We start from the raw sequence: 11,754 nt of genomic DNA, 5'->3' as shown, positions 1-11,754 counted from the left end.
CTAGTGGACCTTTTAGTAGGATTCGAACCCGGATGAAGTTCTGACCATCTGTAAGAGAAAAAGGAAGGAATTGATCTTGTAGGATTCCCAATAGTTGGCGAATCGTCTGTTGGAAAATCCTCCGTTGTTGAATTGTCTGTTGGAAAAGAATATGTCAGCTAATCGGGTGTCAGCTTCTATTCTCGATCACTTCCTTCCCCACCCCCTTATTCACAATTGGCATTCCTTCATGCCTGTTGGCTTAGGTGTGCTATTGCTATTGCATTTGATCTCTTTCATGCTGTGTGCTTTATTGCCCCCCACCCACTGCCATGATCAACGCACCTTAGATGCCGCGAAAATGCCCCTTATCGAGCATTTTTAGATTGTTGGAACTGTTGCATTCTCGTCCTCACCTCATTTCATTTATCCTAACTGCAAATTTTGCATTTCTCTTTGTACTGGCTGGCTATACGGCCAATTAGTGCCCTGATTTTCTCTTCTCCCAAGCTGGTGGGCATTTGGTGGCCAGAGTTTCTCCTTTACCCTGGTTAGTGACGAGTAATGTTTGGCTGTTTGGACTGAAAATAGACCATATATCTGCAAATTTTATACTGTTATTCTGTTAAATTACCTGTTGTAATTGTCCAAACTCAGTCCTTCCACTGTTCTCTATTTTCTGCTAACAGAAGTTGGATGATCTGTGTTGGTTTTCAGATGGATGAGGTGCTGGCGTCTGTTGCAGAGACAATAAAGAACTTTGCTGTAATATACTTGGTGGACATCACAGAGGTGCCTGATTTCAATACCATGTACGAACTCTATGATCCGTCGACAATAATGTTTTTTTTCCGCAACAAGCATATCATGATTGACTTGGGTACCGGAAACAACAACAAGATCAACTGGGCTCTCAAGGACAAGCAGGAGTTTATCGACATTGTTGAGACTGTCTATCGTGGTGCCCGAAAGGGTCGTGGTCTGGTGATTGCTCCCAAAGACTACTCCACCAAGTACCGATACTGAGCCTCAGGTACTTTTATGTGGTTATTGAACCGTACAACATCCTATCCCTGTGGGAAGTTTCAACTCTTGATGCTTGAACTTATCATGTAAGAATTGGAGAAAACTGAAACGAAAACATATTCTGGATTTGTAAGTTTTTATTGTTTATGAGTATGAGCATTGTGAATTCAGGGTTGTGAATGCGGTCAAGAGGCATATTTGCAGCCCAGTGAGTCGCTACAAGGTGCTCATGGTTTTAAGGTATTGGTATGGAACATGTTGAGATTAGCAGACAATTCCTTCTGTACCTTATCGGTGGTTGTTTTGGTTATCCTTATTTGATAGAAGTTGGGATCACCCCCTTTGAAATCCTTCCAAGGTCTAGCCCTGAAACCTGTTTCTAAGACTGGTTGGCCTGGATTTCTGTCACGAAGCCCAGCTGGAGGAGTTGAGGGTGGACCATGTTAAAGCCTAGTCCTCTGCGAGTATTCTAGTTATGATAAGTTGATTATACAAAAATGGGTTTAAGTTTGTTAAAGTACCTGCCTAATCTTTTGTTTAATGAAATTATACAATAAATTGGTGGGAGCATGCATGAATTGGCACACAGAGTTGACAGAGAAGGATAGATCGTTCAGTCAACTTCAAGCGACTTGTTTCTTTGCCAACAAAAATATGTTCACGATCTTCTCCACCAAGCTCAAATGCTTGAATAGCCTTTTCTACATACCACACATTATCGAAGCACTGTGGGGGCATTGCAGTACCTCAGGTTTACACAGCCCCCTAATGGCCAAAAAGTAATGGAGGAGACCCATATTTTGATAGAGAATTTTCGTACTCCAATGCATCAATGAACCTCCTTTTTATGTCTATGCATATTTGTTTATATTTCCTTTTTGGCTTAGGCTTAACGACGACATGGTACTACTATTGCTACTACGTAGGATAGCATATATGGGCGATGACCAAACTAACTCGGATCTCGAGCTCTAGCTCGATCATTGATATTTCCAACTTTTTTAATGATGATTTTTCTTCTTTGATAAAAAAAAATGTATCACTGAACTAGTGTATGTGAGAATTTGAATTTTCCTACCTCGTGATGATAATGTCATCTACATATAGAAGAATTCCGAATGATTGATGAAGAGGGATAGATTGGCCACACTGGAGAAAAACAAATCTGAAATCAAAGAAAAAATATGCAACGGATTCAGTCAATGAAGTGGCAGATAGTATTGATGATCTGCTTAATCCAGTCATAGGTTTTGCAGTTTGTCAAGCTCTCGGCCATATTTTTATACTAAGTGGAATTATATTTAATACATTAAATTTTACACGAAGAGCTTGCTTAAAGTCATAAAGCGATCGTCTTAATCCACAAACATGAGGCATAAAGTGGAGCCACAAAATCAAAAGGTTCATCCATCAACGGAGGCCAAGCTAAGTAGCTATAAAAGAAGGCTTTTTAAAGGTTTTAACTGTCGAAGATCCCAACCAAGTACAGTTGCAACACTAAGAACCATACGGATGAAATCGGTCCACAAAACCTCGAGACGCATGCCAAAATCCTCTTGGCTAATCAATCTCTAGTCCCTGGGCCAGGGCTCTATTGAGAGGGGAGCCGGATCATGTTATCCAACTGACTATTGTATTGTCCATTTCTGTTAACTTATTGAAAAATATACATCCATACGAGTAACAACAAAATAACAGTACAAAGGATCGAGGCAGCCATACTAGTGATGGTACCCAAAAAGCAAATAACAGGAATTAGTGACGGCTAGCTTCTGCCCCAACATTCTTCAAAGACTCCGCTTTGCCAGGACTGCAAGGATCAAAACAAGACCACACCACCATTAGAGACTCTCCAAGCCCTCATCAGATTTATCCATCTAATTCCGTCTAATTAAATAGTCATTACAATGATTCGAAAGTATTTCCAACAATTAAAACTGGTTCATATATTATAAACCCACATTATATGATTCAATCCTGCCTAGCCCTAGATATCTCTCCCTATGTCTCTATCTTATCTCCTATGACATGATTATATGCTCCTACAGTGGCAAGAGAGAGACGCCCACAGCCCAATGGAAGCAAGCCATTAGCCCATCACAACTCAGTTCGGCTGATTATGACTCGAGTCGACACACTCCACTATTGCTTTTTATCCTACAAAAGCATTATACAGAGAGACGCTAGCATATACTACGCAACCAGATAAAAAACCCCAATCCCTTAAAAAAGGTAACAAGATCGTTACCTGGTTGCGCTCCCTTAGACACTCCCATAGGTACCGTGAAATGATGCCATGACCCTTGGGTGGATACCGATGCATACTTCCCCATTAACCTCACGGCTGACATTGAGGCCACATGACGCAGTAGTGATCCCTAGCTTCAAAATATACGAAAGGACAAACGAACGCTACTTGATCAGTGGCGCAATTTGTGCCAACACGAGGCCAATGAGGGGGCTCACATTGGGTATACATAACATGGGTATATATAAGGGTGGGTTTTTTGAGTTGCACAAAGAAGGGCATCATTTCGCATCTGGGGCCAAGAATGGGATGTATAGGGGGTGGATTTTTTGAGAGTGATGATTCACACAGATAGTATCACCTAAAACTAACTCTGAGATGGATTCTATATGTGTGGATCAAGCCGTATGAGAGCCAGAACTTGATCCACAATCAAATTTTTTTTGGGTTTCAAAGGGTGGGGCATCATTTATCTGCATTGTGAGTCTGACATAGGGGCGTTTATCTACCTTGTGTGTCTGTAAAAAGGGGCACGACCAGTTAGCGTTCATTTTCCTTTAAATAAGTAAGAGAGCTGAAGATACAGGGGGAAATAAGAGAGCTGACACTACAGGAAAGAATTAGAAATATTTGTATAGGTCTTACTGGGCAAATGTGTCCCCCCGGATCGGATCGGGTACAGATTGCTCCCGATGATCCGACTCCTGGATGTGAGCCACCTTCCTGAAGAAAGACTTCTTAACAAACTTATCAGCATCCTCCATATCTCCCAACTCCGGCAAACTCTCCCTCTTCTTCTTACTCACCACAACGTTCGGCGAATGCTTCAGCTGATGCATCACCGTGTATAAACCCAACGACACCGACACCCCTATCAACCCTAACACCACATAAACTGGCACATAGTCCCCTTTCAGACCCTTCGTTTTCTCCCTTCCAGCTTCGCCGGAATCCACCGTGGACGTCGCAAATGATTTTCGCTTTGGGGTGGTCGTTCTAGTCATGACTGATCGGTACAGAGATCTCCAATGGTTCTGCCATGAATTCATTCTTGTACTTAAAGAGAAAAAAGTAAAGATGGAGAAGCAATAGCCAGTGAGTTTTGAGAAGTAGCTAGCTTACCAGTGCTCTGAAGGCCATGGCTGATGATGCTGATGAACAAAGTACTTCACTTGAGGTTGGAGTTACAGTAAAGCAGTTAAGAGATGCTTTTCTGGGATATTAGGGTAGAGCAAGGAAGTGATGCTTTCCTCTTTTTGTCAATGCTCTTGGAGTGGGTAAGTTAAATAGTACATGGGTGAGGATTTGGGGCCAAATTGGTGAAATGTGTCATGAGGTGGTGGGATGGGGTTGAGGTGGTGGAATGGTGAGGTGACACGAATAAGTTAGAATGCTCTGGAACCGACAAATGGTGAGGTGAAACGATACATGTAATGACATTTGAAAATGATGGCGATGGCGATGGTGATAGGGTTGCCCAGTTGGGCCAGAACTGGCATAAATGGGGCCCAATCTGAGAAAATAATCCTCTGTTTTTTTCATTCCTATTTTTCCTTGTTTTGCTACCTGCAGAACGCGACACGTGGACAACTTTAAGATCAACGCATCGGATGTAATAATCCTCACCCAATCTTGACCGTTGGTCTTCTTGTTATCCACGTGTCACGTTCTGCAGGTAGCAAAACAAAGAAAAACATGAATGAGAAAAACAGAAGATTTTGATCCCCCAATCTGAGGGACTGTGGCTGTTGGTTTGCTGGCTAAGGCTACAATCCCTGTCAAAATAAGGATGTGCTTGTCGTCTTTGGTGGAGCTGTTTGGAAATTACATGCTACTCTCTTTTTTATTTTAATCCATCCGTCTCGATTACTAAATGTGTCGGGTACGAACTTGGCTAAATTATAATCGATTATTTCTGAATGTAAAATTTTTATTTGTCGGTTGTTCAATCAAATTGACCGATTATTAAGCCGACTTAGCTTGATCCTATAGTCACCATATGAAATTCTCATTTTACTCTCAAGAACCATAAACTAGAGATAGACAATATTAAGATATGCTTTTACTATAAAAAGGGAGAAAAAAGACATGTTAACTAAACCTTATCTTTGGCCAAATGGTTGGGGGTTAGGGAATTTGTCGCATAGACATGTTAAGCTTAAGACATGTTTTAGTTATAACTTATTTATAGCCCATTTATAGTTAAATATGCATTTAGCCCAATTAATGCTCAATTAAAACCCAAGTTTGACCGACAGAATATAAACCCTTCCAAGCCCGCCGATTGTAATGCCAATTAGATAAAATGTCTCTCACAGTGCAAGGCCTTAAAATGGCCAGTCTGATTAGGCCTGATCGAGACTAGCCCAGCCTGACGGATTGACACCCTTAATTTAAGATAGTGGGATCGATCTCGTGATCGGACAAGGCCAATACTAATCTTAGTCGGACAAAAGTAACCTTGATTGTCATTACAAAAATCGAATATTTACCTTTTTACCCATTATCCGTTCCAATCCAGTGATTTGCTATCGACCAAGAATTGGGATTGGACAGAGCCAATATCAATCCAATCCAATTGATTCCTAAAATCATTTTGGGGGTGGGGATGGAAGGGATGGGTTTACTGGATTTGCAACAGGCATTGTCATGGTTGAATAGCTTTCAAAGCGTAATACAATAGTTTTAGTTAACATAGGGTGTAACTTCTTCTCACCGAAGTGGTGAACTAATAAGTTGTAACCTTCTTTTAATTGTCCCTTTTATTCTTCCTACTAAATAAGGATATGTTTTTGCTCTTTAGTAGAGCAATTTAAAAACTATTTGTTGGGGTGGGTGGAAAAAAAGTGTTCTATTTTTGGAGTGAGCACCTTACGAAATAGTGGACACTACATGAAATTGCATAACACGTTCGGCATGCAAAAACATATACATAGAATCAACGAGCATAGGAAAGCAAAACAAGCATACACATAAGAGACAAGATTTATATGATTTGACAATACTATCTATGTCCAGAGAGTAAGATCAAACTTCCATTAAGAACAAGAGAAGATATACAACATAATCCTTGCAATTTGAACCCCAAACCCAAGTCTTATGTACACTCTCTCTCTCTCTCTCTCTCTCTCTCTCTCTCTCTCTCTCTCCCCTTTTTTTCATTAACTTTCTCTCTCCAAACTTTGGTGTCTTTCCACTCTTGCTTTCTCACGTACTTCTTTACCTTCGGAAGATACATCCCTCATTTTGTAGATTCTTTTCTCCTTCTTGTTTTAGAAGACTCAATTCTTTTGGAGACTTGATCTTGAAAACTCCATTACTAAGAAGACTCTACATTGTTCCACTATCGTAAAAGACTCAATTTTCTTTAAAAATTCTTCACCTTCACCATTAGAAGACCGTAACGCCTCATTTGTATAAAGGGGTTTTGTTAGGGTGGGATTCTTGGGATGGGATTTTTGTACAAAATCTTCCACCCCAATGGGTTGGTAGAGTATTTGGGTTATAGGGGCTAAATTGGTGGGACTATTCAGGGAAAGTTCCGTAACTATCGCTGCAATCTCTCTCTCCTCCCATGCCCTCTCCTCTCGCTTGACGCTCCTTACTTTGCACACCCAAATCGGATGTGAGACGAACAGAGAACACACACAAAAAAAAAAAAAAAAAAGGGGTGTGAAAACCGCCTCTCAAATCGAAACCAAATCAGAATACTGGCTTCACCACCACTACCTCTGATGAAGATTTTCAGCATAAAAACAAAACCCTAGAAAAAATCCCTATTTCTTTCAATCGTTCAATCCTCTCTACACCCAAATCGGGTGTGCACCGACTCCAACAAAAATCCAAATCAGACATGCATCGACTTCATCAATCCAAATCGTATGTTTAGCACCTGTAACCTCCAGCTTTGCAACTGCCCTCTGCCCAACCTCCACTAAAAACCCTCTTTGCAATCGTCTGATAGGGGTAGTCAACATGCAGCCAAGGCTCCAGGCCAATTGCAACCGAACTCTCTGCCCACAGGCCCCTTGTGGCTTGGGCTGCAACCTTTTAAGGAAGAGAGAGAGAATAAAAAAAAAAAAAAGAGATCGAAGAAGAAAAAGATGTGGATGCACAATCGACCAGATCTTATGCCTCGCCTTCTCCAATATTCTATTGTCTCTCTCTCTCTCTCTCTCTCTATCGCTTAGTTCTGCTTCTACAATAGAAACTTTGTATAGGCTCCGTCCCCTATCTTTCTCCTCTGCTCCACCCACTCTCTTTTCTCTATCCGCAGAAGACGTTTCAAACACAGTTGAGGACTTGAGGTGAAAAAGTCCAACTTTTTCACAACTTTACTTCCTCTGACTTTCACCCCAAGTGCATGTGGGGCCCATTAGTCAGAAAATCCCACCCCATACCGGATAAAAATCGTCTTTTGTTCTCTATCTCTGTTTTTCCATGTTTTGCTAGGTGCAGAGCGCGACACATGGACAATCCATCACCAACGGTCAAGATTAAGAAGGTTGGTTGAGGGTTATTCATCCGATTTACAAGTGTGGATGACTCGAACCGGGTTGGATCTTGATTCAGAGAGGATGTGTGGAAGCTTTGAGCTTGCGATAGTGGGAGAACGAGTTGGAGAAGGAGAAAAGGCAGGGGGAGGCGGAGGAGGAGGTGGAGATGGGGTCAGTGGTGGTGATGGTGGTGGTGGTTGTGTTGAACGGAAAGAGACTGAGGAAGGATTTCGGAGGAGAACAGCTGGGGTTTGGGCGGAAACAGAGAGGGGTTTTCCGGCGACGAAGTCGGAAAGAGCGGAGCCAGTGAGGCGGAGGGAGCGGAGGTAGTCGGAATGAGAGGCGGCGAGGTGGGAGAAGGAGTTGGAGAAGGAGAAAAGGCAGGGCGAGGCGGAGGAGGAGGTGGAGATGGGGTCAGTGGTGGTGATGGTGGTGGTGGTTGTGTTGAACGGAAAGAGACCGAGGAAGGATTTCGGAGGAGAACAGCTGGGGTTTGGACGGAAACAGAGAGGGGTTCTCCGGCGGCAAAGTCGGAAAAAGCGGAGCCAGTGAGGCGGAGGGAGCGGAGGTAGTCAGAATGAGAGGCGGCGAGGTGGTGGCGAGCGTAAACCGCTTCCTTCATGAGGCGACGCCGCTCCTTGCAACGTCTGACTGTGTCTTCATTGTCGAGCTTGGAGGCCATGCAGCCCATAGTGGTGGCCCGTGGCAGTGTTGGTGGCGCGTTTTTGCTTCACTTGCGCGCCCGATGGTCAGTGCGGTTCATTTCACACTGAGACCACGAACCGGTTCAAGTCATCCACACTTATAAACCGGATGAATAACCCTCAACCAACCTTCTTAATCTTGACCGTTGGTGATGGATTGTCCACGTGTCGCGCTCTGCACCTAGCAAAACATGGAAAAACAGAGATGGGAAACAACAGACGATTTTTATCGCCCCATACCTCCCTTGCAACAAATGGGGCCTTATGGACAACCCAACTAGACCATTGAGCTAAACTCATCAATCAATTTAGATAAAAGATTGACGTCAAACTCAACAGTATTTGCATTAGTTTTGATATGCATTAGCTTTTATCAAAGCCACCTTGAAGAATTTTTGAAAATCGAAATACTACTGTCAATAAAAGAAACCTTGTATATGATAGTATCTACGGAAGCAATTCGGATTGTTCTAACTGGTAGGGTCAGTCATTCTACAATAATTACTGGAGGGGAAAAGAAGGTCACCTTTAACCTTGCTATCACAAGGCCTCAAAGCAATCTTAAACCTTTCATAGTGAGTCATTCCCACATATACAACTTTACATTCCTAGCATCTAAATTCCTCTATGCTCATAAGGGTTTTCATAAAACCCTAATCACTAAGCTCAATCATTCAAAGAGAGAGAGAGAGAGAGAGAGAGAGAGAGAGAGAGAGAGAGAGAGAGAGAGAGAGAGAGAGAGAGAGAGAGAGAGAGAGAGAGAGAGAGAGAGAGGAATAGAGACACAATTTCTAGAGGAGGGAGAGAACCGTGAGAACTATTCTCCTATGTCTCCCGCGGATGAGTCCTTTTTATAATAAAAAAGATACAATTCAAATCTTATCTTAAGAATAAAGTCATATTATTAAGAAAATAAATATCACAAGATTCTTTTTCTATCCCTCCATCCAAAATCTTATATCACGAAAAATAATTCATGACCTTTAAAATACTATATATATATATATGGGTTGAATTTAATAGGAAATGTGCAAGATCCCATTGGGATTCCACCTAGGATGTAATGCATCTCAACTATACTGTATTGATAATATAGGGTTAACCAACATATATGCTGCCAAGTAAATGTAACAATCAATACCCAATTTTAGTACATTTTACGCATCAATCCCTCCACAAAATAATATCACCTTATAGACTATAGGGCATGTATATACTATCGTATCCCCAGTCTATAGAAAAATGACTTTTCAGAGAGTCTGTAATCCGATTGGACTAAAGAAAATATTTTCTAAAATTGTAAACAATTTAAAAAAAAAAAGCCACCGTTACCGGATTTAAGTCCAATCAAGTACAAACATTCTATTTCCTTGATATTCTCTATATAAGGGTAGTGGGTTCCCTGTTGGGCATCTCTTTCGAATACGTCCAAATAATATGAATTCAATACACCGATATATAGTTGGGAGACATTAATCGTTGGTGTGTCAAAACTCGCAATGTGTAATCGCATCGATAATGACCTCAGGTGAAAGGACCAATTGTATACTACTCATGAGAATTTATTTCAAATCCACTGACAGTAACACGCACTTGAAATTCTGATATGATCCGGTTCATTATACACACTGTATGTACACTCGCACTTGTGCCCTGAAATCTCCATTCTTAAGTACACATAATGGGATGACCATTTACACAGGATGTACAACCACATCCCTAGTCATGTACAATTTTAGGTTAAAACTCCAAGGCTCATTATTTTCCATATAAATATGGTTATGATGATAGAAACATTCAATAAACTTCCACTTTTACATCAAAATCATCAAGTTGTGGGAACATGTGTACACATCTTACATTAATCCCTTAGTAAAGAAATTTGAGAGATTATTCTTTTAAGCTAATCTCATTAGCTACTTAGATTAATCTTTCCACTGGATGAACTTGAAGTCACTATTCAAGTGTAAAACTTTCTCATTATCACATACATATCTGGACAATAAGCATTTTCAAAGATTTAGAATACTGTATTGTTCACATACAATATTGTTCATTAAAGAACTTTTCTCAACCAAACAACTTAGCTAAAGTCTAATAGCTATATATTCCACTACTATAGTGAAATCCAAAATAAAGTATTGTTTGGAACTATTCCAAAACATATCACCATCACTTAAATGTAAAATCCTAAATATTATGGATTATCTGTCATACTTGTAAGATTTACAAGTAATCATGTATTACTTATATTGACAAGTAGTAGCATTACGAACTTATGTCCATTTCTCAGTAATTCTCAACTACTTGGGCTTGACACTAGTCCATCTTCTTTATCCTAAAAAATTTTACACTCTCACATCCAAAAATTGAGGAAAACAAATAATTTAAAATTTGATCAGAGGCGGATGCCCAAATAATAGAAATTCTCATTAAATCGATTAGATCTCAATAGCTTGCACACTTCACTTTTCTATACTTAGAAAGGCAAAAACTTTTAGCTATTATATGTCAATACATTCTCAAGATATTAACTGTCGAACATGTGACTATCACAATGTGCATCCTTCAACAATGCAACCCTAAGGGTATAAAATTTGTCAACGATCATGCTTTGAATTTTCCTTTTCTTTTAACATTTTTCTTTCATCTATATACAAATCCACTTACATCCAACCGACATACGCCTTATAGTGGATTAATAAAAATCCAGACTTGGTAAAAATGTAAAGAGATAATTATAAAGCGTTAATTCTTCTATTATTCACGGTCTAAATCCTATATAGTTTCAACAAAACATTTTGAATTTGAAGAATCAAACTAATTTGTAGAACTTTTCTTCCCCTCCTCCTCTAAAAGGAAGGTACAACTAATGGGAAGTTTATTCATCCTCCTACGATATTGAAACATTTCACAAAATATGAGAATTACAAATATCGATTTAGCAAGTATACATAGAATTATTCTATATCATCATAATTATATTAGAATGTGATACAAATCTCTTAAAGAAAAATCAACCACTTCCTAAACTGTATGCCATTTTATTTATCAGCCACCTTTGTATGTAACCTATACCATCTATATACCCTAAAAAATTATAGAATAGGTTTTTCCTATTCCATCATTCAAAAGGCTCTTTAAGTACAAAATTAAATGGATACTTGTTCCGAATGAATACAGCTATTTTAGAAGTACAATGCCAATAAACAGCTATCGAGCCTTATATTATAATTTCCAATTCTGTCTTTTTACCACATCATATAATATGATGTTTCTAGATATCTCAACAAGAGATCTT

At 40.0% G+C, this 11,754-nt stretch overlaps 2 protein-coding genes across 2 annotated transcripts in view; one reads left to right on the top strand and one right to left on the bottom strand.

Annotated features, from left to right (window-relative positions):
• The window catches only part of LOC122065000 (thioredoxin-like protein YLS8), a 12,975-nt gene extending 11,804 nt beyond the window's left edge, over positions 1-1,171 (top strand). The window contains exon 2 of the mRNA XM_042628794.1: positions 697-1,171. Within this exon, the coding sequence (XP_042484728.1) occupies positions 697-1,005 (309 nt within the window). The 3' untranslated portion in view covers positions 1,006-1,171. The remainder of the gene's footprint in view (positions 1-696) is intronic.
• Positions 1,172-2,435: 1,264 nt separating this feature from the next.
• On the bottom strand, positions 2,436-4,536 carry LOC122064999. The gene is made up of 3 exons (XM_042628793.1): positions 4,376-4,536; positions 3,899-4,287; positions 2,436-2,815 (listed from the first exon to the last, which is right to left on the bottom strand). Exons 1-3 carry the CDS (start codon positions 4,391-4,393, stop codon positions 2,761-2,763), a joined length of 462 nt encoding a protein of 153 aa, XP_042484727.1. The 5' UTR covers positions 4,394-4,536; the 3' UTR covers positions 2,436-2,760.
• Between the last annotated feature and the right edge of the window lie 7,218 nt (positions 4,537-11,754).

Source organism: Macadamia integrifolia, unplaced genomic scaffold, assembly GCF_013358625.1.
Source record: "Macadamia integrifolia cultivar HAES 741 unplaced genomic scaffold, SCU_Mint_v3 scaffold1847, whole genome shotgun sequence".
Taxonomy (NCBI): domain Eukaryota; kingdom Viridiplantae; phylum Streptophyta; class Magnoliopsida; order Proteales; family Proteaceae; genus Macadamia; species Macadamia integrifolia.
This window is presented reverse-complemented; position numbering and strand designations above follow the sequence as displayed.

Excerpts from the sequence above, each read along its gene's own strand:
- LOC122064999 (XM_042628793.1), bottom strand. Across the intron at positions 2,816-3,898 it reads CGGGGGGACACATTTGCCCA|TCCTGGCAAAGCGGAGTCTT; the intron begins GTAAGACCTATA and ends TGATCCTTGCAG.